The sequence below is a fragment of the Mugil cephalus genome, chromosome 9 (genome assembly GCF_022458985.1).
Source record: "Mugil cephalus isolate CIBA_MC_2020 chromosome 9, CIBA_Mcephalus_1.1, whole genome shotgun sequence".
Classification (NCBI taxonomy): Eukaryota; Metazoa; Chordata; class Actinopteri; order Mugiliformes; family Mugilidae; genus Mugil; species Mugil cephalus.
Genome location: NC_061778.1, coordinates 20,832,946 through 20,860,815, shown reverse-complemented (window position 1 = coordinate 20,860,815; position 27,870 = coordinate 20,832,946). Strand labels below are relative to the sequence as shown.

Sequence of the window (27,870 nt, the reverse complement as noted above, 5' to 3'; positions counted from 1 at the left end):
AAAGGCAGACTTTGATCAATGCACGTAAGGAGGCTCACAGATGCACGAGCACGTGCGCACACACAGACACACACATACAAATGCGTGAGTAATGTATTCATAGTCATGGACAATCAGCATTAAACAAACAAACCCAGACTGAACTCACACAGGCAGCTTAAAACACGGTGAACCTGAAGCAAATTAAAAGATTCACTGCAGCAACGTTTGCAGGTAAACAAGAGAGGAGCTCAACGGGCAGACGCACCATAAACACACAACTGGAGGTAGTGCATTAAAGATAATGACCCCTAATAAATTCTGGATAACAAGATTAGTCTTCCATAATAGAAGACTCGAAATCAAGCTTTGTGTTAATTTGTTATCTATAGTCTATGTCAACTTTGTGTAGGTGAAATGTAGGCGAGACAATGATTCAAGGCCATTTTTATTAGAAAAACTTTTACTTTTATAAAAGCTCTATTACAAATATATATACGGTGACAATTTCAAACAACACGGTAAAATAGTTCTGGCATCATCTAAAAACAAACGGGGGGGGGGGAAATCTATAGACATATTGCTCGGTATTAAAGCACGAATAAAAATTCGGCCGTGCAAGGAAGAAAGACAAGCATGGCAGCTGTTTGTTAGTAGACGTGGTGCATTCACAGGCGCGTGGTGGACATCAAGGACATTACGCAATCAAAGGGTTTTCAGATCTGACTGTGTGCTCCAACATATGTGGCAGGTGCGCACGCTTGCTCGAGTGTTTGGCTTTCACATTTACTGACGGCAACATCACATATCGCGCTTTTTCATGGCACTAATCGGACGCTTCTAAGCACTGGCAGGTTTCTCGGTGGCGTGTATAACTGACTGAAATGCAAGACCTACGTTATTTGTATCGACGTTTACTGCATGAAAGACGATCCCACGGCCTCCGCAAGATATTGTCCATTACGTCTGCAAGAAAGTTGTCGGCAGAAGCTGTAGGCACCCGAACAAATGTAGAGACCTGTGTGTGACTCAGCAACAAACATCTTCCTCCTTCTGCCTACCTACATGCTAATGTCTTCAATACAATCAATTGCTTGTCACTGATTTCGCTATTGACATCTTACACTTAACAAGGTCCATGTGTAACCCAGTAGACAGTTATTGACGCCCTTTTTATCCTTAAGGAAAGTGGCCCAACCAGCTTCTCCTGTCATAAGCTCTGCAGCTTCCCTCACATGTGTGTGTCTTCACTTCTCTCCCAGAAGTAATTGTACTTCTGGTCCGATTCCAAAGCCTTGCTCTTCGTCAAAAGGCATCGCTCTGATCTCTTTGTGCTTTTCTGGAAAGTTTCAAACTTTCAGATTTCTTCACATTCTTTAACAATGTGCTTGTTTCAGTCACAGCAGCAGCCCTCTCTTCATCTCCACTCAGCAGCACTCGGCCAAATAGCGGGATCCATGGGTTCCATCTGGGCATCCCTCCACCAAGCTTCCCGGGCCGACTTGACGTCAGCGTTTCCGTTTCTCCATTCTGCCCCCACCCCTCACCGCCTCAGTCGGAGTTGCCACCATCGTCGTCGTCATCTGAGCTCGGGCCCTCGTCCTCTGATGAGCTGGGGTCTTTGGTGCTGGCTTCTGAGATCATGCCGTCCGAACTGTCAATCTCTATGGACGTCTCTGACATGTAGAGGTGGACGGCCCTCGATGGGTGGCTGGGACACGCACACAGAGAGGAGGGAGACATCCACCAGGGGGAGGTAAGAGCAAAGTAGCACACATACACACCGGGATATGCATTCATCCGCAGCATATGCATGAATCACTGATGTACACACATGAGGATAAAGCACACACACAATGGGGAAAAGGCAGAGACGAGCAGACACAGGGTTAAGTTGTCCCAAGCCGATAGCAGAGGCTCAAAATCTCTGTGTACTCATCTGCATCTGATTTGGGGGAAATGATTTCCTTCCTTCAACAAGTTATTTTTTTTATTGAGATTCAGTTTGAAGTCTGAATCTGATCAAACAAGATGACAGAAAAAGACTTTTCCTTCAGAGACCCCGGCTTTTAGAAGTCTGATGCACATGTTGAGTTATAACAACAGGTTTTTTTTTATCGTGACCATTTGCTACACCTTTTACAGAGAGATCTGAAAACCCAAGAGAGAGACAAAGAAGTGCCACCAGCCCAGGAAAAATATACTCCTTGACAAACGTAACTCCTTGTTTGAAACAGACAAGTCTGTGAATTAAATCTTTTTAAAATTTGCTTATGGTGCCAAATTTGTACAAAAGTCCTGCAGGAAATGTCTGTTTCCAACGAGGGCAGGTTTGGATTATTTCATAGCACCTTGATTATTTCAGTCACAAAATATGCCAAAAAAAAAAAAAAAAAAAAAAAAAACATACAAAAAGAAAGAAAAAATACAGTAATATTACTTCAGTAGTGAAACAAACAGAAATGTAAACCAGCATCCTCATGCAGATTCAGATCCACAGTAAACTGGATCGGCCAACGCGACTGATATGAGCATTGATAAGAGCTTTGTACGGGGTTTTCAAAATATTTCCTACCATGTGGTGATTAAATAAATCAGTGGAAACTTGAATACTGCTCAGTCATTGTTCCACTGTTTCTATTGTTGGCTGAAATAGCATATCAAACGAAGTGCATTTGCATGCTGGCGGTTGAAATGTATTAGTAGGGAAGTAAACAGCAAGAATACACCATTGTTCGACCTCTACATCAACAAAACATTAACTCTAAACAGGAATCGTGTTTGCAAGCGCATTTAGCTGGACAGGAAAAGATGAACTGATAAGACAGTTGTTCCTTTTACAGAAATGAAAGGCACATGGTGATATCATAGGAGCTACATGGCAATACAGCATCTATCGCTGTCTAACAAAAGGCACGTTTTCCATGTGTTTCGGCTTAAAGATAGCTGCCTTTTACTGGTCCAACATCTGGGATCCAAAGACTGCAGTGGTAGAAGAAAGAAGAAAGAGGAAGAAAGTGAAACGTCTAGAAAAAGAGCCCCAGGCCCCAAGCAGGAGAACCGCACGCTCTGATCCCCAGAGTGAGACGGAGAACGAGAGAGAAAGTGTGTGATTCTTCTGTTCCTCTCTCTATCCCCCTCTTCCTCTTCCTCTGTCTTTCTCTGGGTCTTACCACGCAGTGGGGTCTTTTCTCTCTTTGCGGGGAGCCTCTTCGTTCCCTTCTAGCTGTCTCTGTCTCCTCTTCCTGCACTTCCGGCAGGACATGATGATGATGAGGAGTATGACCACAGCGGCGACACCGCCACCGATGGCCAACGCCAGAAGGAGAAGTTCGGAGAAAGAGGCTGTGAGATGGTGACAGGGAATACAAAAGAAAAAATTTAAGTCTAGGAATAATCCGCTACATTGAAATTGGGAGTTCTTTCTCTGGCATATAATCACATTGCCCTGTGTTTCATGTACTCTGATTTTTCAAAAAGAAGATAAAATGTGAATGGATTCGAATTCAGGATGGATATTTTGTCTGCTGACCTGTGGCGACGACACGGAGTCGAATTTCTCCAACTGTGCCATGGACATCGGGCGGGTTCTTGACCTGGCAGACGTATGTGCCGTTGTAGGTGAATTTGACCTCGCGAATAATGATGGAGGCATCGCGGCCCATGACGTCGCCGTCCCAAACGATGCGCTTCCTGAAGATGCCCTCCAAAGGGGGATACGGACGCTGCTGGTAGTGGAACACCTGCAGGTGGAATTTGATTTGAAGATTTGGTTGGAGATGGCTGGGACAGATTAAATTGAGCGTGCTCTTACTGCTAGGGAAGGAAGGCATTTTATTACAACAGGATAACGAAAGATACAAGCTTAGACTTAACTAGACCTGCTGCCTCCTATTCTGTCTTTCCTCAGTGTGCACACACACAAGTAAACCTCACAGGCTGTCTCGGATGCTCCACAGAGAGCCTGATGACTCACCGACTCCTCTCTCAGTGGACTGAGGGGGTGGATGAGCCCTAACGCGGCGAGTGAACAGACACAGACACGTACTCACCGACTCCTCTTTGCCTTGTCCGAGGGGTCTGAAGGTCCAGGAGATGGTGACGGAATTGGGGTTGATCGGAGACGAACTCTGAAATGTGCACTTGAGACGGGCATCTGTCCCGTTCACCGCTTCCATGTTCCCAGATGTGTATATACGCATCCCGCTGACCCGCAGCACCCCTGGACAATGCAAGAACAAAGTGCATCAGCGGAGTTTACTTCAAAGGCAGCTCGGGAGACACACGGAGCGCAATCAATACACGCACAGTTAAACGGTTTGTGGAAGAAACACACATGCATATAAATACAACACAATCGATGCAGTATGAATTCACCCTCATCGCTGAGTCCCTCCTCCCAGAATGCATGCGGTGTACCCAGTGACCTCACTCTGCCTACGCAAGTGCTGCTGCAAGAAACTTCGACTAAGTTGTCACCGTAACTGTGTGAGATTCATGGAGTGGCCTTTATTATATACACCGCTGAAATCCTGCAGACTACTCCAAGTGATGAATGAAAAAAATGAAAAATACATAAGCATTCTGTCGGCTCACATGCTACAGAAAAGAAAAAAAAAAGCTCCATTTCATCCTGAAAGTCCCACTGATTTCAGATCAGTATGCGCTTTAGAAATAACAGCTTCTCTGACTTCCCCCGCTGCTGCTGAGACAGGCCTGAAATTGAGAGCCTGCTGTATATTACACAGCTATGGACTATATCAATCTCTACAGCACAGTAGACCTATTAGATGTAGAATGAATGGATCGGACGAGTGAAGAGGGATATTGGCAACGATATGGCTCTCCTCTATAATGATGGATGGCGCTCCCGAGAATATAGTTTGCGCCGTTGCACACACATACACAGCGCAGAAGCACACACACACACACGCACACACACTGTCCCAGGAAGAGACATGTTTAAAGCTGACTTCCTGTCTGGCAGCAGGTCAACACGGCGTTATGAACCAGACATCAGATCTGACACAACGCCTTCTTTATCTAGGCAGCTTTATTTATTTTTTTAAAACCGACCCTCTGAGTCTGTGTGTGTGAGAGGGAAACAGTCTCTGTGGACATTCATGTGCAAACTGTCTTGCAGAAATCACCTGGTCTATTAATAGAGAGAGCCTTATGCATTCTAATAATACCGCGAGCCAGGTCTGGCCTTATTAAAGTCGACGCTCAGGCCCACAGCAGACGTCCAGAGCCAGCATCCAGATTGAGCTCGGTGCAGCCAAGACTTGAGTGTCTTTTCCACACTCCATATGAGGACCAGAACAAGCCAAACACTTGATGAGAGCTCTGAGTATGAGAGACACTCATTGACTGTATGGAGACACTTCAGTCTGTCAGAAGAGCCATAGACCATCTGAGTGCCTGTGTCATACCAGCCCCTGCATTAAACACGGGACAAGTGTTTGTGTTGATGTACTCAGCTACAGAGCCATCGGTACTAAATGGATTTCATTTTCAATTAAAATTTTCAATTAAATCTCTTTATAGTGAAAACGCCCATAGCAATCAATGACTTATGACGAGCATTGACTGAGCTTTACTCTGCAGTTTAAAAATGTGGCTAAGGTAGTCCGCCGAATGTCAATATCAGGCCACAGGCACAGAAATCAGAAAAGAACCAGGGAAGACAGTCATTTCCAGCCATATTGTTATCCCCCGTCATGATCGGTGTGACCATTAAGGCAGAAGCTAGCTGGGAAAATGTCAGCGGGGGCTCAGCTCCTTGGGCGGCGTATTCTGTTCCTTATCAGGCTGGAGAGAGTTTCCTGTGGGCTGGGATGAGAGAGTGGGGCGACCAGACGGCCCCCTCACAGCATTAAACAGACTGGCTTCTCTCTCATCTCCGGGCCCTGACAGCGCTGTAACAGCCTAATGTGTTTTAAATGAGCTCGATGAAACCTGGGAGTAGTGTGCGCGAGTGAGCAATACAGCCAGAGGACACACTGCAAGAAATGTCCATATTTGCAAATTGTGCAATGCGTCGCTGAATATACAGAGGGAACGAGCCTCCTCTGCCCTGCCTTTCTCCCCGACGTTCCTCTTATTAGCTTAGAATATTCATTAGGGCAGATAGCATTATGATAGACATAATGTTATATAATACAACAGTAATGAGGCTCTCCCTGACTCACCTGCACGTGTGTTTTTGTCCTGGCAAATGAGTCAGAGCCACCAGGTAAATGTCTCAGAAATCATCTGCCGTGGGAATGTTTATCAAAAGGTTAAGACAAATAGAGAAACACATGATCAATAAAAAAAGCAAAAGGCTAGATCAGCTGGTTCATCCCTCTGGTCCAGACTAAAATATTTCAACGGGCCGGTTTGCTGTGACTGTATAATTATGATAGTCATTGTCCCCAGACAGTGAATGTGAGACATTATTTGTGCAGCGCATCAGTGAGTCTGAAAGAAATGTCTTACTGTGGTGTGCTGTTGATGGATGGGAAGGTAATTTGGTGCAGGGTGAGGGGAATGCCTGTTACTATGTTTGTAATCTTCTCAGATTAGGATTTTCGTTTGCTTAAAGCTGTACTGCTTTTACAAATAAACGGACATCCGTCACACTGCTGAGCTCGGAAAGCTGCTTGGATGACTGGCGAAACAAATCCAGTTGCTCTTTTTTGTTTTTTGGATAAACTATGACATGGATGACTGAGAGCGTTCACAGACACAATGCCCAGCTATGCAGCTCAGCAGTGAAAAATATAGTATGAAATCTGTAGTCCGTGCTCCGTGCACAACGGTAGCATGGAGTTATTATTATCTGCCAAAGCAAAGGAGGAGCGCAGATGTAGCAACGGAAATAAAGTAGGCTAGGAGAAACTAATTACAAATGTTACTGAAGCTCTAGGAATTTGACATCTCTGGCAGTCAGGAAGCATTAAACAGAACCTTGGAAAAGTCCAGCTGATGCTTCAGTTCAAAAAGAAAATCTGCATTTAGGGACAAGGTTAGGGATGAAATAACCAGTGTTGTTGCTTTTTCTTGGTAGAAAACGCTGAAAGAAGAGACAGGCCTGAGTGGCTGTAGCCTGTAGACATAGTTTATGTCTAGTTTATGTACCAACAGCATGCAGTAACTCTCAGAGCCAGAAGGGGGAGGAAATCATTTCTACACTGAGGCCTTGATACTTAATGTTCAACACAAAATATCTTCAAAGTGCTAATGAGCAAATTCTAAAAGAGGATAGTGAACAGGCTAAATGACGTATTTGATGAACACCATCCTATTAACACCATTATGAGCAGGTTAGCGTTAAGCCCTAAATCCCACTGTTGTAAAGCCCCATGGAGCCACTAGCATAGCTGTAGCAGAGTCTGCAGCCTGTTTGCACTGAAAGGAAAAAACTGATTGCTCTCTGTAATAGACTCCTTCACGGTTTGTAAACAGTGTTATGTTTTTTGAGGGGCGGGGCTTAATTGGATGCAACACATCTCAACACGATAGCCTTTAAACAGCAGTTAACATATTTCAATGGAAATGTTTTGACAAGAATGGGTGAGGAAAACACATATTTTAGAGATAATAATACTAATGTGATAAAAATACTATTACAGTCACTCCCTGAGACCGTAAGTGTTATTTTAAGTTGACTACATTCACCGACCCCTACACTCTCACTCACTCAATGGACAATTTGACCAAAGGAGGACACAGAGAGGACGCAGTCTGGTCTGTCTTTATCAAGTGAAGCCTCTCCAACATAGATATTAGTAAGTAAGTGGAACCACAGTGGAGGGTAACGTAGCAACTTCTGCTTGGACACCCCTGAAACATGCAAGTAACATTGCGTTACCTAGCAGTTAGCATTAGCATTAACCTGTAACAAGAATCCTCTAAATAAGGATTAACTTAACGTAATTTCAGTCACGATTTAGTCCAACCCATAATGTTTTCCGGGCTGAAACTGATGACGCATCACATATTAATCTGACCTGATATGAAGTGTGTGCGTTGTTGGTTGTCTCAATCCAATCCTTTCCTTTAATCACCAAAGCCAAACAAAAGTTTTCTATGACTGGCAGTGACTGTTAGTAAGTTAGTGTTTTTGATGATTTTTCGGTTTAAGCACCAAGAAATACAGCAAGACGACATTTTCATGGTTGAAAGTGACAGCGTTGCCTCGAGCTTCACTCTGTTCCAGTGACAGGGTCTAAACCATTCTCACCTCAGAAGTGAGCATCCATGGTTAAGCTGCTTCATTTCGACAACCCTATTCCAGAGATTATAGAGCGGTGCCTATTCTCCTCCTCCAATTTGTTAAAAAGCTCGAGCTGAAATGATTCATCATGCTTCAGATATCACCGGAAAATGCAGGTCCTCCAGGCCGTAACACCTCACTTCACATCTCTACCCTTAACCTAGTCTATTTACAGTACATGAATTTAAACAGGCGTCGCTAATCTCCTTTGAACGACAACAAAAAATAAGTGAAATGCTGTCAGCTACGCCGTCCTCCTGAGCTGATTAAGAATTAGGGTTAATTAGGCCTTTTTGAAGACAGAATGGATATTTGCAGAATAACGACTCTGCTAGGGCTATGTACAGTGCCTCAATTACTAATTTGTCCCTGAGGATAAAAGTACACAATCATTTTTTAATTCCGCTGTTAGCAGGCTCTAATTGCTGTGGAGGATGCATGCCATTACATGAGGTATTATGAGCGCAGATTTTGTCTCACTTAGAGAAGGAGACGGGAGATAAATAAGCAGAAAGCTTCAAAGTGATGAAAAAGAGTCCGATGATTGAGTAGATGAGTGAGTACTATGGAGCCAGCGGATAACTGAATGATGGAAAATGTCTTTTTCTATGTACATAATTGCAGTCTGTAAGGAGGAGATAAGATAATACTACATGTTTGTTTGCTTGTTTGCGGGTCCATTCTTCTACTCCGGCACGTCCTTCTGTCCAGTGCAAGTCACTCTCTTGTTTATGTCTGGACATCCTGTCCGGCCTGTGCTGACCACACCCAGAGACAGAGAGAGCTTTCACAGCTTATTAAGTTGGAGTTATGTAGCTTGCACAGAAGGGAATGGCAGCAAAGTGTATGCGTTTATCCTTATTTGTGTGCTCCTGCATTCTGTGCAGTCAGTTGCAGACTTCAAAAAAATAAGCGCTATCTTAGGTTTCATTAAAAACACACAAATGTGATATAAAAGCAGCCGGAAAAGCATTATTCAAATATGAATAATAATAATGATGGACCAAGAACAAATGTTACACTAATTTGCAACAAAGATAAAAATAAAAGGCATTAGTTTAACCCCAGCACAGCCTTCATTTAATTTCACTGATAAAGGTTACTAAAACATCTAAAGGAGATCTCATCACACTTTTCACTGGGAAATAAAAAGGCACAGTTAGAGTGTATGTGTGCAATTAGAGTGTATGTGCACGTATGTGCATGTGTGCGTTTGTACATATTGCAGTCAATGTAAACCCCAGATGCTTGTCTATTAAAATATCATTGCTAATTGTTGTGTGTCTGTGTGTACAAACTCTCTCTAGGGGGCTCACTGTTGGCACAAGTCCACACACACACACACACACACACACACACACACACACACACACACAAAACCCATCAGATATACCGGCGTTGGCTTCGGTCCATAAGGTCTATCAATATGTCCAGTATATCAGAATAAAGTGAACTTGCTGACCCTTTAACACACTTTATTCCGCCTGTCATCGCCGCTTGGTACAAACTGCACTGGTCCACTGGCCAATCTGAAGACAAACAGTGCAAATACTTTCATCTGCTGTAGAATAATCAAACCAGGCCCACTCAAGTGTGATTGGGTTTGCTTGGCTTGGCCGTGATCCCACGACTGTGTAAAAGCCTTCCAAAGAAGCAGAAAAATTATTAAGTTGTCTGTGACCTGCCCGTATATTATTTCACCCAGTGTTAAAGACGGGTTTTAAATCCATGACCCCTTCCAAAGACGCTTTACGGCGTCTTAAGTCTTTGGTCGTATTGCTGTCCGGCAGGAGTCACTTTTATTCTGCTTTTGGTGAAAAACGGTCTTTATCTTTTGGAGATTTATAAAACAGATTGTCAACAAATAATTGTCATCACCCTCATCAGTAAATGTTGCTACAAGTGTTAAAGCTAACATATACATAATATAGCGTGTGTTTTATTTATTTATTTTTTGACTATGATATGTTGTGCTTTTCCCCCCAGAAAGATCAGTGTAAGGCTTCCTGCAGTGGATGCTTGTGGCTGTTAAAGAATGTCAAAAGTACTGAACAGACGCGTTGGCTAAGAACCACCTGAAAATATGTTAAGAAAAGTAATGTTCCAAAGGTTGACACAGTTTTAGGATTCAGCGAGGGAAGTTTTCTTATTTCTGGAACCGAACCAGTCGGTTTGATTTGTTTTCAGCTCAGTGTTGTCACTGCTGCCATGTTACGCTCTGCTGCTGTCACCTAATTAAGAAAAAATGCACCCCGATAGTCGTCTCCAAAGCTCGAGCTCTAGGCACAAACTGTCCTTCGTCGGTACCTTTCCACCACACCTCACTAAACCTCTGCTGACGAAGTAGTTGCTGTCTATAGGGCGGCGTTTCCAAACCCTAATCACTTGCAGGTCATTGTGGGTGTGTTTCACACTGTAGCGAGGCATACTTTGCATATTGGACTCCCTTCATAACTGCTCAGCAAACACGCCGTGGTATTCTAAAAATCTTCTTTGAGCGTTCATAAAAAACAGTCCGCACACTGAACAAACAGTGTGACCTATTGGATTCAGGGTACAGATCTGTTTTTGGTAAGAAGTGCAGTTCATGGGGAAGGCACACAGTTACAGTTCAAGTTCTCCATCCACTGTGCAGCGGAGGCCTTGTCTTACCAGTCCTCCTAGACTTTTAACAGAGACGAGGAAACGCTGCGTTAGGAATCAGGCGGCTGGCACAACACTCTAAATCAGGAAATTGGTATCATCACATTATTTCCTAGACGGTGTGTGTTTGTGCCTTTTCTCTCTTCATTATGGCTCGGAAACAAAGGGACCACCGGAGGAAACCCGATTCTCTCCTGCGCTAGTTCTGGAGGAAACACTTAGGACGGGGCCAAACACACAAAACGCCTAGTGGATTACAAAGAGCCTCTTCTCTGCTTTGTGAGAGGTTTCACAAGCCCAGGTTAGTTTTCTCTGTTTTTAACAAGGCTTGTCTTTCATGAGGGGCTGGGTCGAGGGCTGGGAATGGAGGTTCAGGTAACAGTGTGCCCACAGAGGAGGACGATACGGAGCCGAGGGAGAGGGGGAGTGTTGAGCGGCATAATGGGAGGGAGGGAACGCACCAGGTGGACACAACTGTGCGTAACATACTAAATGTTACACAGATACAGGTTCCCACTCATTCATGAACAGGACATTTCGCCAGATCAAACGAACCGTGCGCCTGTAGATGTTCACTCACTCTCTGTACAAATATCCCTGGAGCTGTTTCAGTGGTTCAGAAACCAGTAATACACCGCTTTCATTTTTCCAGCAGGACAGTGGACACAAGGCCAGTTTGTTGAAGTAATGTTTTTCAGAGTTCTGACGAGCAGAGTTTGACCTCAGGTCCGTCAAACAGCTTAAGGGATGAATGTAACGGCTGACTGTGAGCCAGGCCGACCTCATTAAGGTTGCGATGGGAACGAGTCCCTCCGCAGCCAGATCCCAGCGTCTTGTAAAAAGCATTCACCGAAGAGTGAATGTCGTTGATGTGATGTATGATCATGATTTTGGGAACGACGTATAAATGACGTCAGAGCTCACACGAGGGAGTTTGACTATCTTCAGGCGGTGCTGTGTTTTTGTCATCCACTGTTACTACGGTTGCTTATGCTTGAAAGCTGAAAGACATCAGAGAGACATACCAGACACCTGGTGTTTGGAACAGCAGATCCAAGCGCTTTCAATAATTTGATTTAAAATGATTTGTGTCTTGTTTACAACGTCACAAACGGCTCTTCAGATTCTCCACGTACTGCTGTGCTTTAATCTCTCCATATGTGCGTGAACCACGTCGGACTAGTGGCTTGACTGCCACTTGTTCGGAGGCTTTCTTCCCCTCCTTTCTGTTCCCCTCCTCCTGCTTCCTTCAGGTCAATTGTAATGCATCGGGCGACTGCGTACAGCGGAAACGTGGAGTAGGTGAGCGGGGATAAGAGTTTAATCCATCAAACCTCTTCCACTCCCACCACGCGGCTGACTCAACAAATTCTCCTTGGGATTACAAACTCCTAACTGCGGGGGGTGGGTCCGAAGCATATGCTTCGATCCAGCTCGTGCACAGCCCACAGGCGTCTGCCTTAGTTTCACATATTTACTATGAGGGATGTTTTTTGTGTGCTGCAGCTGCGCCATGAGTTAGAGATCCAGTCCCGTGGTGACTTGCAGCTCTGCTCCACAGGAGATGAATAACTGAGCCAGTGACAATATACGTATACTGTACATGTATATATATGGAGGAGGCACAGTTCTTGGCTTTCTGTCTTCAAGGGCCACGCACCCATTTTGCAAACAAAGACACCTTTACTTGCTACAAAGAGAACAGCTCTGGGGGAAAAAATTCTTCTGAGGTGAAACGTTAAAGTAATAAGCAGTGAAACATTCTTTTGTTCAACTCTATAAAGTCAGGGATTTGGCTTCTGTGCACGTACTTCTCTGGCGTGTGCCTTATAGTTACCACCCTTTTTCTACTCTTTTATTTAGCATTATCCTATAGCTGTCATTTTTCTTTCTGGAAAACTTCCAAAGTCTGTCTTTGAAACAGGACTTTCTGACTCTCTGATTTGTAATACATTCTTGTTGTTGTTCTACACTTGAGACAGTTTTTTTCCAGTGTAATTAAAACATTATATTCATCCCTTGAGGTGCGGTTGTGTTACAAGTGTGTTACAAAGAGCTACACTAATCTAACTCGTTTCTTTAAAGGTCAGTATCAAAAATGTTTAAACACAGACCGGCGGAGGCCACTCAGCGGACGGCAAACAACATCCACAAGGCACAAAAAGGGCGAGTGAATGATTTATGAGTTAGCAGTCTGTAAGCAAGCATGCTAAGCGTTTCTTTTAGCGTGGAAGTTCACCATTATAATGACTTCTGAGATAAAAAGAAAAAAAACTTCCTTCTCTTTGTTTTACTTACTGGCAATCTAAAATTGCACTCCTGGTGGCATTAGATTACAGTGGTGGTGGCGGCGGCGGTGGTGGTGGTGGAAAATGTGTATCAAGCTCCACTGCAAATGCAGATATTTTAAGGGATACTTTGTGTTTCGATTCAAAGACGTGCAAATATTGAGAATGAAAGTGTTACACTTCTTTAGATAAACCCATAATGTGGACGGAAGTCAGGATATCTGTATAAGGATGGTGGAACCTTTGCAGCCTGGCCTTCGCCAGCGAATCTCCGCGAATCCTTGCCCTTCACTCCATGGCGCGCGCATTCATTCATTTTGACCGCTGATACGACGTCAAATATTTTGCGCACAATGGCACAACAATAAATAACAATAGCTGGATATACTGGAGTACATGAAGTGCAGATACTAAACAAAGAAAAGGAAATTAAGAGACGTCACAGGCCTTCCCAGCCCAGGAAATTCTATCATCGTGACTGAGCCTGCTTTCACTCACAAACTGTTCACCTAATGCGGATTGATAATCAAAATCTGCCATGGCCCTGTGTGGAGGGATGACTCTGAAAGAATGGCTGATGTTCTCTGGAAAGTAGATACTGGCGAGCTATGCCACATGTCATAAAGCTGCAGGATTTGTTTAAACTTGCGGATCCACTTGTTTACCGTAACTCTAAACAGCTTTGAGAGCGAGCGACCAGCCAACGGAGAGCACGCAAGAACAACACAAACACATGCTCACAAATATGAGCCGCTTTTATTGGATGCTCCGGCCCCTCAAAACTCAGATGAACCTGCGAACCCGAATGCCTCCTTTTCGGTGATGAATTAACGTGTAATCCCTGCTTACATTTGGGGAGCCGAGCGCAGGCTCAAAATTTAAACAGCACATGAGGAGTGTCTTTATTTAGTCCTCAAACACATCCCAGATGCGCCTCCGTGTGCTTGCATGTGAACACGTCATTGTCAGCACACCCCCAGGCAATCCCATCAAGCCAGACACACAAGCCAGGCGTCCTCATAGGTGTGTCAAAAAAAAAAAACTACGGCATGTCAAAAACCACAGCCAGCCTTTGCTACACTGGCCTATTATTGTGGCGGGAGATAACTGTTTCATCCCAGTAAACCGATATAAGAAACTGCAGCTCCTCTGTAAACCTGACAGATTTAGTGACTAAAGCCTAAACAGCCACTGTTAACGCCTCAAGTCGCCAGCGCCCAGGTTTTTCACATGTGCATGTGTGTGTTAAACCTGTAAGTCAGGACAGGTTGGCACACGTCAGCCCGAGAGCATGTCATGCTTCTGGTTGAAGGGTTAGAGGAAGGAAGGGGAGGAATTAAAGCGAAGACAGAGGCAAAACAATACATTTACTGTCAACGGGAAGGGGATGAAAAAGTGCTTAAGAAAAGACTTCTAAACTGCCGTGTGTGTTTGGAAAAGGCAAGGGAGGAAGAAGAGTAATCTGGTCGGACTGTTAGTGTTTGTTTTCAGTCGGCTTAGGTCATAATTTGTTAGGTGTGTGTTAGAAGTGTGTTTTTAAGTCGTTAAACACACAACGAAATGTGACCAAGGGCGTGTTCAGACCTTGCGTTAAGATCCGATCTGGGCGATCCTATCACGTGTAAGACAGCTGTGAACAACCCCCGGTGCGCCCTCAGAGGTCCGATCTCTGACCACATTTGAAGGAGGCCTGGGTCGCATGTGTGAGCTTGCCTTTTGGCAGCGTGGACACACTGCGTCCTGGGTCGCATTAAAGGCCGCCGGGGGTGAAACTGTCCTCGGTTCTCAAGCAACGGCAGTGATCCATTAGACACAAGCGGCTGTTTCAAACATTCTACTGGACCCCAGATGATATCAGGGTTTATTCGCATACAGAGCACGAAACTGAGATTGGATGTGGGGACACATTCAGAGACGTGTACCACAATCGGTCTGAACAGACTTACTTAAATCAGGTCACGTACGATCGCACAACCTAGATCTGAACTTAATGGCTTAAAGGTCTGAGCAGGCCCCAAATGACATACAGTACATTATCAGATAAACTGTATGAAGAGTATTAGTACTTGTACTAGTATAGAGCAGGAAACAGATTCCATGTTTTTGCTGCAACGTTTTCTTTTTCTTTTTAAATATTTCCATCACATACCAACGTGTCTTACGCGTTTGGTGGCTTCTTCTGACTGATTAACTATGCGCCTTTCTGTGTTGAATGTGTTTCGTCCAGGTTGGATTAAGTGCACTCTGTTTTAATCACTTGAACAACTGCAATATATGCCATTTATACCTACTGTACTAGATAGGAACCTGAAGGAAACACAAACCACTCGCACACTTGACTAGATCCCATGAGTAGCGTTTGTCCTTTCTACCTGTGGTTTCAATCACTTTTATGTATTTGAATGACTCCCAAGAGGACAGCAAGACGAAACCCGTCGGTCATGTACCACAAGTCATCACCATTTTATATTAATTTTCCTTTTCCGTGCACCTCGGTCGAAGATTGAGACGCGTCAGAATTACAGTTTATTCTAATGGTTTGTTGAAAAATGTTCAGCTTTTTACTCCACCTCTACCATGGAGCACGAGAGTGATCACATTTACATTAAATTAAAACAGGAATCCAAATTAGGTGATAATCACATCAGGTGCAGAAAGCTGTTTCATGTGAAAAGCAACAGCGCTGTTCCCAAAAGTATCTCAACACAAATAATAATTGAAAGAAAAAATAAATAATAAACTCTTTGCCAAACACAAAATATACAAAGGAGCATTTATGTTTGAGAGCGATGATGGATTTGCACCACTGCAAGGCTTTCTGTTATTATATTTAGAGCGGTGGGAGCAGAGGGCGTGTATTCTGTTTGTTACATCATATCTCCTTCAAAACAGCCTGTTTTGGAGCAAACTGAATATTACAAACTGTCTTTGGATGCATGTCAAAACAGGGGTGGGTACATGTGTTAGCTGTTTTAATGTGTGCCTGACAGGAGCAAGAGAGGGAAAAGGAATAACCTGTTTCTGTACCATGCATGTGTCATGGGAACAAGTTGTGTGCTGGCCTGTCTCGTCAAGCATTGCAGTTTCGCCAGCAATAAAGCCAAAGGCAATCGGTGTGATTACATGGGAACTGAGATGCCTCTGAGCTGCAATCGGTTCCAACGCGCTTTACTTCATCCACACGCTGCTATTTGATCACGCATCCCGCTATATCCACACAGTTTATTCAGTCATCCTCCTGCTCTGTCTGTGCCTGAGCCTTTGACTGTGTTCTCACTGATCCCCGGGCACATGCTCATTGTAAACATAATCAGCTTGCTGCTACAGTGAATCCCTCCATGGTGCTTTTGCAGTGGATGGACATGTTCAATCAATATAATCCACTTAAGTGGATGGGCAGAGAGATTACTTCAAGGTTAAACAACGTGGCGTCTTCTGAATGAATTGCCATTGATACACCAGTTAACTGATATTAAAACATGTTCCATTAGCCTTGCCACCGCGGCATTCATGTGTGAGCGGCTGTAACAAACGGAAATGATAAATTACTGTTTGTTTTCATTTGCGTCTCAGAAGTTGTTATGATCCAAATGACATATCCTGAACGCCCCCTGGACGGGAAGCAGGTGGACTTATCTGCGTCTGGAGGGCCACTTCGCAGTCTCCGAGAACGTAAGCACGGATGCCACATTAACAGCCAGGAAAGGAGGTTGAATAAAACCAAAACACAATGCCTGCACCGGACTCGACGCCGGTAATTACAGTAAAGTCATTATCTTGTCAAAAGTGGCCAAGACTTTGCATGTTTTATAGGGTTCAGAGGAATTTTTCTGCGACCCACCCGGCGTCACTGTGCCAAGTTCTCCACTTCCCAATGACGCACGGCCGCGCTCTGAGATGGAGGTTAGGGGTCCCTGTGGAGCGTTCACTAATGGACAGACAATCGGACTTTGAAACTCGATCATTTGAAGGCTTAATGGTCATCCTGTCGTGTCTTAAGATCACTCATGGGATCTATCAAGAGCCTATGTAAACTTCTGGAAAACCCAGACTTAAAAGTAGACACCGATGTTCTGATTTGTGCCCAATATATTGGAAGAACATCAGTAGGTGGAATATGTGTTGATGTAGCCCTGGATAACGAGCAGCAATCAAAACGACTGGTTAACTTTTGAAAACCATTTCACTGTTTAAAACATGAACAAAAGATGAAATCAGAGTCGTGGCTTCACTCTTATCACCCGCTCGCACCGCACCGGCGTCTCACCTGAAGCTGCGAGTCCAAACAGGACCGTGAAGAAGTAGAGCCCCTTTACGCACATTGGATGGACGGCAGGGTGTCCGCTGAGCAGCAAGAGACCGAGTCAACTAGCCCACTGAGACTCCTCCGCCGTTTCACAGAGACAGGAACCTCGGCCGACACGTCTGTGGATCCCCGTTAGTGAGGGACGAAAACATGAAGTCGCGGCGAGTCCTCACCACCACCTTGTTTCTTCTTCTAAGACGCGTCCCAACTTGCCGCTGCCCTCATTTCAGCGCCCTCCCACCACATTTTCGGGCGGAGTAACTAGGACAACCACTTTCCTCGCCGCCCTCTTATCTCCTTCTTACACCCAGAGCCGGTGATTTTTTTTTTTTTTTTCTCTTTTTTTTTTTGTTTAGCTGGTTACTCAACCTGTCCTGCTGCTATATGCGAGGTGCTATAAGCTGTTGCGCAAACCCATGTACTGACCAGGCAAAACATTGTAACATGTTCGTGGTAAATTGTGATCCAATCTTATGTGATCTGATGTATTACTTCATATCATATCATCATGGAATACTGTAGCCCCAGTGTGCGCCATGGTACCATAAATAAGACATTTAAGGCTCTTAATGACGCCCCTCATGTCATGATTGACATGGTCATGACATGGCGGAGATGTGCGTCGTCCGCTGAACTAAAAAAAATAAAAAATAAATTTAAAAAACTCATGGTTCATTTATATAAATGTCATGGGTCGTCACATTTAAATTCAACCAATTGAATTGAATTGGGACAGTTTAAAGGAAAATTCCACTCTGCTGGTTCGACAAGTTGCACAAGCCCCATTTGCGCAATGACTTCCTTATGTCCAAAAATAACTTAAATATAGCCGATGCGTCGCCCGCCTGTGCTGAAGCATATGAATGCGCTGGTGTTTCTTGAGGCCACCTGAAGGATGCGCGGCTCACTCACTGTGTTATTTATACTGGGTTAAACCACTTGGTGGCAGACCTGCGCTTTGTTGAGCACCGCCTCTGTAAATCCAGTTTTCCAAAAACATGCTGGCAGTTAAATCTCCATTTCACATGGTGGGCATATTTCATGGAAGCTGGGCTTTAAATCATACACAGGGTCTGCCTTCAAAGAAATGCTGAATTTATAGATACCACATGAACTATAGCTTATGTGGTATCTATAAACTGGGCAACTGAATTTGCAAAGATAAGTTTGTGAAAAAAAAAAGTGTAAAATGATCAGTGGTGCCACTTTATAATAATAATAATAATAATAGTAATAATAATAATTATTATAATGTGTTCACAAGTTTAAAGTAATTGTTAATTACAGTTCCTTATATCAAATAAGATTCAGAAAACCATTTAGGTCACTATGTTGCTGTTTGAACATAACCTCCACCAGCCTGATATAATCTGGTTTGATTTGCTCTCCAGTTTGTTATTATGGAGCCGTAGAAACATTTACATCTGAAGATTCATTTCTGTGAGAACCGTCTATTCTACGTTTTATTATAATTAGAATTATTGATGACATATTTGTAAGTATGAAACTCTGGTGCCTTTTTAATGTTTTTGATTCAACAGTAGAGCAACATGAGTGTGCATGTGTGAGCCCAGATCGGGGTCAGTTGTTCATGTTCGACAGCTTCTCCCCTCGCGCTGCCAGTGAAACCACCTGAGCTGCTTCAGCCAGACAGGTTTTTCACAACCAGTGCCAAATTCATTCATTATCTGTGTTTAATCTGTGATTGCAAAAATGTTACACTGGTTATATGCAAGTCACTATTTCTACGGTGAAAACGAAGATTTAAATACTCGTAACATAGAGGGAAACTCTCACCTGTCTTACTTGTTCATGTGCCGCACTTGTATATGAATGATCCAACAACTCCAATAATTAAACTAAATAATAAAAACTGTCAGAGTGAGACCTGTAAAGCCGATCAATCCAAACCAAACATATTGCACAGTGCTGTGTGGAGATATGAGGCCATACGCATAGAGCAAGTAAACATATAAGAAAGATCAAAATAGCACACAGTGGTTTTATTCACAGTAAAAAAAAAAAATAAAAGTGTTACTTTATGTGCATTGTCATACATTTACGTCTAATACACAATTGTGATATGTCGGTATATGTTGTCATCTCCAGTTTTCTATGGAAAAAATATATAGTATAGTATAAAGTATAAACTCTTCTCGTCAACTACATTTTGAGGTTTAACTGTGAATTCGTCTTGAAAAAAACATTTCCTGTGGGGTTCAGTGTGTGTGTGTGTGTGTGTGTGTGTGTGTGTGTGTGTGTGCATGTGCTCAAGAGCCTTAGAGAGAGGGAGACTGTGTGTCAGACCGAGAGAGAGCCCTGGTTCTGCTGCTCTCAATCTTTTGTGTCTTATTGAACAGGTAGCTCGCTGTAATTTGTTTATCGTCTAGAGGACACGTTCACAACTTTGACATATACAACAGAAAGATCGAAGACACGAAAAGACGGTGGCCGTCCCAAAACAATGGATGTTCATGTCGTGCTCGTCGTCTTCCTCATGTTCGCAGGAACCGTAAAGGCAGAAGGTAGAGGTTAATATCTAAAAGTCCTGTATCACTTGATTTAATATTTTAAAGTGAAACGGTTTCTGTTTGTGTTCTGGGGAAAAATGTCTATTCTGTCCAAATAATCTGATATTTGAAAACGTTTTCAAGGTAATTTCTCAGTTTCCTGTACTTCCTCAATGTAGTTTATCTGCTGTGAATAATTGCATATACTGTGATCAGTGGTTGGTTTCTTGTCAGTTCTTTTAAGCAATTAATGGAAATGTTTTATTTATATGAGAAGCCGGGAAGAGAAGAAAAATGTGAGATGTGCATAAATTGAGCTCAGTCTCATGAAACACTTTAGAATCAGATCCTTCCTTCTTTTACTGTGACAATTTAATGGGAAAGAGGGGGGATACAATAAACTTAAACTTAATATTGTATTTGTTCTTTTATTTTAAGGAGGAGTAACATTCTGGGGGAACATGGTAAAACTGACCTGTCCAGGCAGAGGGATGTTTTACAAAGACAACGTAAAGGTCAATGTATCCAGGCCAGGTGAATATGAATTCGACTATAAAGGCAAAGTCACATACAGCTGTGTTTACGAAATGACGGATAGCAATGAACAAAAACATCGTGTAAGATATCTATTCTACGTGAAGGCAAAGAGTAAGTAAAACCATCTTCTGCTTTCTCATCATGTACCTTTTGTGTTAGATGTCATTATTGAACTGACACTTCCTTGTCTCCGTCCTCCAGCTTGTGAGAACTGCTTTGAGCTGGATGCTGTTTTATTTGCGGTGGCCATCGTTGGCGACTTGATCTTTACATCAGTTATAATGATAGCAATCTACAAGTGCACCAAGAAGAAAAACCCAGCAGCATCTAATAACGCTGCACCCAAAGGTGAGAAAGATCTCAGGGGTAAAAGACTTGGATGAAGAACTTCTAGTCGTTGTTTCCTCTTAGAAATCCTCATTTTCTCTGTGATGGTACGAGCACTTGGTCACATTTACTCTGTCATCATGTTCTAGCACCTGGTCGTTCAGGAGGCCGACCTCCACCTGTCCCATCGGTTGACTATGAGGTAAGTTTTAATTTATAAAGAGAGAGAATGTGTTGAATTCAGCTGATTTACTAATAATCTTCACTGACTGACAAAGAATTAGCAGTAATTATCCGTTTTGTGTCAAATATTTTAAGTAATCAAAATACAAGTAGTTCAAAAAGAGTGAAAATCATTTAATTGGATTCAAAAACAACACTCAGTGACAAATATAAACCGACAATACAATGCAATACATTTCTGTAATTCTAACATGACGCTGCATTTCCAGTTAACGTAGCTTAGCAAAACAGGAACTGGTCTGAAGCTCACGATGCAGCGTAATGATTTAATCCAAAAATAAAGGAATAAAATCTGCAAATTCAGACTTTTTAAAAACTCCAGTAAGTAGCTGTGGCGTGTCAAGAAATACTCCAGTTAATAAGCATATTTACCTCACTGTCTAATGGCCAGGGCAGGCGAGGTGACAGGTAATATTTAACTTATCTGTACATTATCATTATTTATTTATGAGTATAGGTGAAAAACGTAATGGTCGGACGCTGAAGTCACGCTTTGTAAAACATCTTCACCACCTGCTCTTCTGACTTGCTCCAGTTCATATAAAAACAACAACGACACTTACAGATCAGCACTTTTGACTCACGCAGCTGAAATGGAAATACACCATAATCTTACTAGCAGGCGGTGTTTATTTTCCATCTGTGTTCAAACTAATATGGTTCATCTTCCACATCCACCAAGTAGAACCAGGCAACGTCCTACTCAAAAACCCCATAGTCTGGACGATTGTACTAAACCGGGTCCATTCGTCATCAGTGTGCACAGAAAATACACTTCTGTAGTTGGAAGTTGTCAAGCTGAACCCCATGTGAGCTAGACGCAGACAAACTAATAAATAGGTACCTCAAACAAACACTTAGTGGACCTATCACAGACTTTTTAAGATCTAGTGAGACGCTCTTTGTGATGAGTTCTCTTTCAGAAGCTAACATTTTCCATTTGTTTCTGAAGTCTTTCAGACACGAAGTGGCCCCAAAAAATAATATGTGAAACTGAAAGTGTCACTAACTACATTTGTCAATGTTCACTGTGATCTAACCATCTTCAAATCTTTTGGTTGTGTTTCGGCAGCCACTGAACCTCAACACTCGCTCCCACGATACCTACTCCATGGTGAACAGGACCGGATAGAAACAAGTCACCTGAAGGCATCTGGTGAAGTCGGCGCTGATGAAGGCAAACATTAAAGAAGTCGTAGATGCTTCATGCTCCCAGCAGCATGTACACACACAGGCTTTTGCAGCTTAGTCCAATGTAGATCACTGCAACTGCTCTGTTACAAAGTGTTTTTTTTTTTTTTTTATCATGAATATGATGTTTTTTGGTTTTGTTGTTTATGATACATTTGTGGTTGTTGATTAGCTTCTTCCGTAAAGATGACAAATTAGTTAGAGAATACGTTTTAGCACTGATCTCACCGGGTTGTAGTGTGTTATGTTGTTGAATTGATTTTTCAACCAACGTTTAATGAAGAACAACGTGGGACTTAGTAGTTGACAGTACATCCATATTTCTTTCATGTTAAGGGGAAAACAATAGATACATGCACAGGATTATGGCTTGATTGGATGAGATGATGATTTTCAATTCATCCATGAAATGAACACGTGTGCGAATTCAAACTATCTATCAAAAAGTGAGAGAACATAAATATAGAGCAAGTAACTTTTTTTTTTTTTGTCGCTGTCCACTCTGTAAAGCCAAGTGATCTTTGCCTGTTTAAGGGCACCGTGGATACTTGAGCCCGTTTACACAGCAGACATGAAAAATATGGGAGCCAGACCTTCAAACTATACACATGTAACCTTTAAAATACTGTTTCAAACACAGCTACCTGCTCATCCGATCAAACTATTTACGTGCCGGAGAGACAAACTGTGCTTTATTTCGTTGCTCACGAGGCCTATTCTTTCATAAAGTGTGCTTTTATTTACGAATATGATGTTTTTATGATATTTTTCTATGATATATTTTTGGTTGTTTTTCTGCTTCTGCTGTAAAGATGATAAATCAGTGGTGTTAGCTAGCAGTGTGTTGTGTTACTGAATATCACCAAAGCTGTCAAACTAAATGTAAAAAACCTCTGTAAGGGTAAAACTCATGGGAAAGTTGCTGTGTATCGTGTTGTGTATCAAACTGCCATTAAAATTCAAACTAGTTACCTTATAAAAGGAGGAGGAGTTTTTTTCTTATCAGATGTGAAATGTTTCCTGAAAAACTCATTTCATGTGTGTGTGTGTGTGTGTGTGTGTGTGTGTCAGTGTGCATTTATTAGAGAGTTAGAGAGAGAGAGGCTGGTTGTCAGAGATTGTCAGAGATTGTCAGAGAGTGCCAGGTCTTCTTTGAGTCTTTTCTGTCTTATTAAACAGGCGGCTTGACGTTATTCTTTAATCATCTGGAGGCGGCATTCGGAAATTATATATAAACAAGAGAAAGATTTATAGAAATACAGACGACAACAACAAAACCAACGAAAACGACCGCAGTGGTCAATTTAAAAAATGCACAGCGTGGCTGTCCGGGTCGTGCTCGTCGCCTTCCTCCTGTTTGTGGGAACCGTTGAGGCAAGGAAAGGTAAATATCAGTCCTGCATTGTGTGATTCAGCGTTTTAAAGTGATACTATTTCTGCTCCTGTTAAAATAACGTCTGTTCTGTCGAAATAAACTGATATTCAAGAGCATTTTCAAAGGCATTTCTCCATTTCCTGTTCTTCACCAATGCTGATAAGTGCCTGCGTTCTTGACATTTATGTTTAAACTGTTAATGGAAATGTTTTGCTCCGATATGAGAGGCCGCCAGGAGAAGAAAAAAGGATTGTTCATAAGTCAGTTTTTAAGCAATGCTCCTCATCTTCTCCAGCTTCTTCTTCTATGAGCGTGAATGGGGAAGAAGGGCGTTGTAGTAAACTTACCGCAGCGTAATGAAGTCACTTAATGTGGTGTCTGTCCTTGTATTTTAAGGAGGAATAACATTCTGGAGGGATAAGGTCACATTAACCTGTCCAGACGATGGTCAGTGGTACCACAAAGGCAAGGTGGTGCTCAATAACTCCAAGACACATGAATTCAGGTATTTGGGCAAAGATAGGTACAGCTGCGTGTATGTGGATCAAGACGACAATGATGAAAGAACATATCAGTTCTATTTGGAGGGAAACGGTGAGTAAAATCTTCTTCTACCTTCTCATCATGTATACCTTCTGTGTTAGATGTCAATAACAGATGTCTCTGTCTCCGTCCTCCAGTTTGTAAGAACTGCTTTGAGGTGGATGCGTCTTTATTTGGAGGGACCATCATTCTCGATTTGATCTTTACATCAGTTATAATGATAGCAATCTACAGCTGGACCAAGAAGAAAAGCCCAGCAGCACCTATTCAAGCTGCACCCAGAGGTGAGATGGATCTCAGGGGTAAAAAGAACTTGGATGAAGAACTTCTGCAACTTCTAGTCGTTGTTTCCTCTTAGAAATCCTCATTTTCTCAGTGATGGTACGAGCACTTGGTCACATTTACTCTGTCATCGTGTTCTAGCACCTGCTCGTCCAGCAGGAGCCCGACGTCCAGCTGGCCGCTCTGTTGAGTACGAAGTAAGCATTGTAGTGAAAAATACTTACCTTTATTTTCCTTCCAAGTTACAACAATCGTCATTGGCTGACCTCGATTGGACTATATCTTAATTATTTAACTAACTCAGTGACAAATACATACATTTCTCTATTGAAGTTGCAGTTCCAGTTCATGTAGCTTAGCAAGACTGGTCCAACTGGCATGAAGCTCACAATTAAATCTATTGGTTTAATCCAAAAAAACTACAAATTCAGATTTTTTTAACACAGAGGCAGGCGCACAGTGATACTGGACCATTTATTAAACCAGTAAATAAGCTATATTGTAAATATTCTAAATCTATATTGTATTTGCCAAAGAGCAAAACAAAAAAACAACGGCCACAATGGTTGGACACTCAGTGTCCTTCTGACATGCTTCACCTTGGTTCATATAAAAACAGCAACAAAGTCAGGTTGTGATCTTGGTGTGTCTTCAATTTATATTTGTTAATGTTCACTGTGATCTAACTATCTTAAAATCTTGTGGTTGTGTTTTGGCAGCAACTGAACCTCAACACTCGCACCCAGGACACCTACTCTGTGGTGAAAAGGACCTGATAGAGAGAAGTCATCCAATGGCAACGGGTCACGGGTTTAAAGTCGGCATTCGCTTTAACTGTTGTTCACTTGGTATGTCACTTGACCTGTGAAGATGAATTTTCTTTTACCATTGTACATAATGTAGTTCAGACTTTGTTAGTGTAGACCGTGGGTCTTCAACGGGGGGTCCATGACCCCTAGGGGGTCCGCGGAAGAACTGCAAGTGGGTCGCAAAATCTTTGGTTGATTAGACATTTTATTACATTCTTTTATATTCCCCCCACAATTTTTCCATCAGAAATTTAAATTTCTTTAACCCTGTAAAGCCTGAACGTATCCCTGGTGATATGTTAAAGCTCGCTGTATTTGAATTGCCGTAACAAACAGTGGTTTGCACTATTGACAAAATCAAAGTGTTGTTGTGCAAATCTCAAGGGTATAACTAACTTTTTTTTCAAATTCCTCCAAACAACTCTCTCTTCCCGGGTCTCCCCGTAATGGCAGCTTTTTTTCCCCCCAGAAAGCACAACATCCCAGTGTTCAGCCACACTGAATTTTGTCCATCTGTGAGTTCCGGTAATTCAAATATCACAAGCTTTTTATGTTCAGGTCTTAAATGCTTAAATTCGCATTAACATGAATCCAGTGAAATCCCAGACGCAGACTGCAACACCAGCAGATGAGAAGCTAACTGTGCAGCTCGCTCACAGCAGCCACTTACTGAGACCAAAATGGCTTGGTGACTCATTATCCCTACTACCTTTAGCCATGTTTAAAGTTAAAACTTGAAATCTGTCAAGTATTTTTTTAGTCTGTCAATACATCAGTAAGGCCTGTTTATGTTTACGCCACATGTTTGAAATAAGGAAATGAATATTTGAACCTGTGCATTATTTGAAAAGCTTAATACTGAATGCAACATGATAATTATAATGTATATTTATAAATAGCACTAGGGCGAGTTTAATACAGAACACATGTAGTGGGTAGGGTCCCTACTAAATCTCTCCATCAGTTTGGGGGTCCTTGGCCTGAAAAACGCTGCGGACGCCTGGTATAGACCTTCTGTGACCAACATGGGACTTAGTAGCTGCTGCTAACAGTACATCTAAGGTACAAGAGTCGGAATTGCTGACATGTGTTTTTTAAATGAATATGTTTTAGCCTGCCTGTTTGCCAATGAAGCCAAATTAAATTTGTGTTTGTTGTGATCAACTCTGTGAAGCCAACGCATTTACTGCTGTACTTGAGCCCATCTTATGGTATGGGAACCAGGTATCCAGACTATTGAGCTGAAAAATTTTCAAAATCACGATAAACAAAAGTCAGACACATGTACCTGGTCATCCGGTCAAATAAAACCAAAACTATCAAGAGAGAACTTGCGCTTTTGTTTTTATTGTGTCCACTTAGTTGGTATTTGATCTATTTCATTAGGCCGATGGTCAATTAACTGTTCTGCCATAACGTCTGCTTTTAATATGTTTTTTTTTATTATTATTGTTAAGTTTTGTTTCATGATATATTTTTGGTTGCTTCGCTTCTGCCTTAAAGACGGTGAATCAGTAACAATGACATGTTTTAGCATTGATGGAAAAATTACTCCATCAGATCACAATAAAGTGTAAAGTTGTACTTAGATAGATAGATAGATAGATAGATAGATAGATAGATAGATAGATAGATAGATAGATAGATAGATAGATAGGTGTGAAATGCTCCTGCTTACACACCCTCGCATACTTGCTGGGCACTTTTTTCATTGTAATCTGATGTGTCAATCTTCTCTTCACTGTAATGGGCACAAAATGTGTCACTAATTAAATTAACCGCACTCAACACTGATCTCATTTCCTTCTCTTGCTCACGGTTGGAAACAGTACTGAGATGGTTGAGCTCTAACTATGTGCTATTCATGACACGGCCTCAAAGCCGCAGCTCATATCCGTAGCGCACACCGAGCCCCACCAGCGTGCCTTCGTTTCTCGAAGCTCTTCGTTTCTCTTTTATGAGAGACTTCCCGTGCTGTCGTTAGAAACATGTGACATCTCTCTGAAACATTTCTTGATGCATTGATTTTTTTAGGTACAAACAGTGGAAATGTTGTGACACGCCATGTTTTTACCAGCAGTGACTGTACCAAAAAAGTGACTGTAACATGTACCAATGGAAACGAAAGCGTGATAAATGACGCTGTATACAACCATTGATCGATTAGTCTATTATGCTGCATGTGCAGTAGCTAAGAAATGTAGTGTTTAGTGGAAACACTCCCACACTTACTGCTCAGTTATCTTCATTTACATCTGCTGTACTGTGTTGTTGTGTGTGAGAGAGAGAAGCAAACAGGGTGGTGATGGTGGTGGTGGTGGTGGGGTTTGTATATGTTCTCCTTTCTCAGTGTGTTAAGTCAAACCGCTCCCACACGTAGACCTACATCTGCTCATCTGCTTGAGTAAGAAGCCGTGTTAGGGCGTGCGTGTGCGCGTGTGTTCATGTGTGTGTGGGTTGATCAGGTTTGTGTGTCTGAGCCGAGCTGTCAAAAGCTCCATTGTTTGATCTTTGTTCTCTTCCTCGACTCTGTTAGAGAATTCTATCTGTTCCACTGAGGCATCGACAAGACGAGTA

General features: G+C 42.5%; 3 protein-coding genes across 3 annotated transcripts; 2 read left to right on the top strand and 1 right to left on the bottom strand.

Moving 5' to 3' along the window:
• Positions 1 to 414: 414 nt before the first annotated feature.
• Positions 415 to 17,675, bottom strand: LOC125013363 (myelin protein zero-like protein 2). Its single transcript, XM_047593981.1, has 5 exons — positions 17,438 to 17,675; positions 4,032 to 4,201; positions 3,512 to 3,722; positions 3,153 to 3,324; positions 415 to 1,690 (listed from the first exon to the last, which is right to left on the bottom strand). The coding sequence occupies exons 1-5, from the start codon at positions 17,490 to 17,492 to the stop codon at positions 1,531 to 1,533; spliced, it is 768 nt and encodes a 255-aa protein (XP_047449937.1). The 5' UTR covers positions 17,493 to 17,675; the 3' UTR covers positions 415 to 1,530.
• A 273-nt stretch (positions 17,676 to 17,948) lies between these two features.
• On the top strand, positions 17,949 to 23,265 carry LOC125013364 (T-cell surface glycoprotein CD3 epsilon chain-like). The gene is made up of 5 exons (XM_047593982.1): positions 17,949 to 20,001; positions 20,425 to 20,634; positions 20,725 to 20,871; positions 21,000 to 21,052; positions 22,166 to 23,265. Exons 1-5 carry the CDS (start codon positions 19,941 to 19,943, stop codon positions 22,223 to 22,225), a joined length of 531 nt encoding a protein of 176 aa, XP_047449938.1. The 5' UTR covers positions 17,949 to 19,940; the 3' UTR covers positions 22,226 to 23,265.
• Positions 23,266 to 23,382: 117 nt separating this feature from the next.
• On the top strand, positions 23,383 to 27,049 carry LOC125013651 (T-cell surface glycoprotein CD3 epsilon chain-like). The gene is made up of 5 exons (XM_047594502.1): positions 23,383 to 23,668; positions 24,056 to 24,253; positions 24,340 to 24,486; positions 24,626 to 24,681; positions 25,204 to 27,049. Exons 1-5 carry the CDS (start codon positions 23,596 to 23,598, stop codon positions 25,258 to 25,260), a joined length of 531 nt encoding a protein of 176 aa, XP_047450458.1. The 5' UTR covers positions 23,383 to 23,595; the 3' UTR covers positions 25,261 to 27,049.
• The last annotated feature ends 821 nt before the right edge of the window (positions 27,050 to 27,870 follow it).

What these genes read in the sequence shown, in the direction of transcription:
- LOC125013651 (XM_047594502.1), top strand. Translation starts at nt 23,596, where the DNA reads ATGCACAGCGTGGCTGTCCGGGTCGTGCTCGTCGCCTTCCTCCTGTTT. An exon ending in AACCGTTGAGGCAAGGAAAG is followed by an intron (nt 23,669 to 24,055) that starts GTAAATATCAGT and finishes TTGTATTTTAAG; the next exon opens with GAGGAATAACATTCTGGAGG. An exon ending in TATTCAAGCTGCACCCAGAG is followed by an intron (nt 24,487 to 24,625) that starts GTGAGATGGATC and finishes ATCGTGTTCTAG; the next exon opens with CACCTGCTCGTCCAGCAGGA.
- LOC125013363 (XM_047593981.1), bottom strand. Translation starts at nt 17,492, where the DNA reads ATGTGCGTAAAGGGGCTCTACTTCTTCACGGTCCTGTTTGGACTCGCA. An exon ending in GACAAGGCAAAGAGGAGTCG is followed by an intron (nt 3,723 to 4,031) that starts GTGAGTACGTGT and finishes TTCCACCTGCAG; the next exon opens with GTGTTCCACTACCAGCAGCG. An exon ending in ACTCCGTGTCGTCGCCACAG is followed by an intron (nt 3,325 to 3,511) that starts GTCAGCAGACAA and finishes ACCATCTCACAG; the next exon opens with CCTCTTTCTCCGAACTTCTC.
- LOC125013364 (XM_047593982.1), top strand. Translation starts at nt 19,941, where the DNA reads ATGGATGTTCATGTCGTGCTCGTCGTCTTCCTCATGTTCGCAGGAACC. An exon ending in AGGAACCGTAAAGGCAGAAG is followed by an intron (nt 20,002 to 20,424) that starts GTAGAGGTTAAT and finishes TTTTATTTTAAG; the next exon opens with GAGGAGTAACATTCTGGGGG. An exon ending in TCCCATCGGTTGACTATGAG is followed by an intron (nt 21,053 to 22,165) that starts GTAAGTTTTAAT and finishes GTGTTTCGGCAG; the next exon opens with CCACTGAACCTCAACACTCG.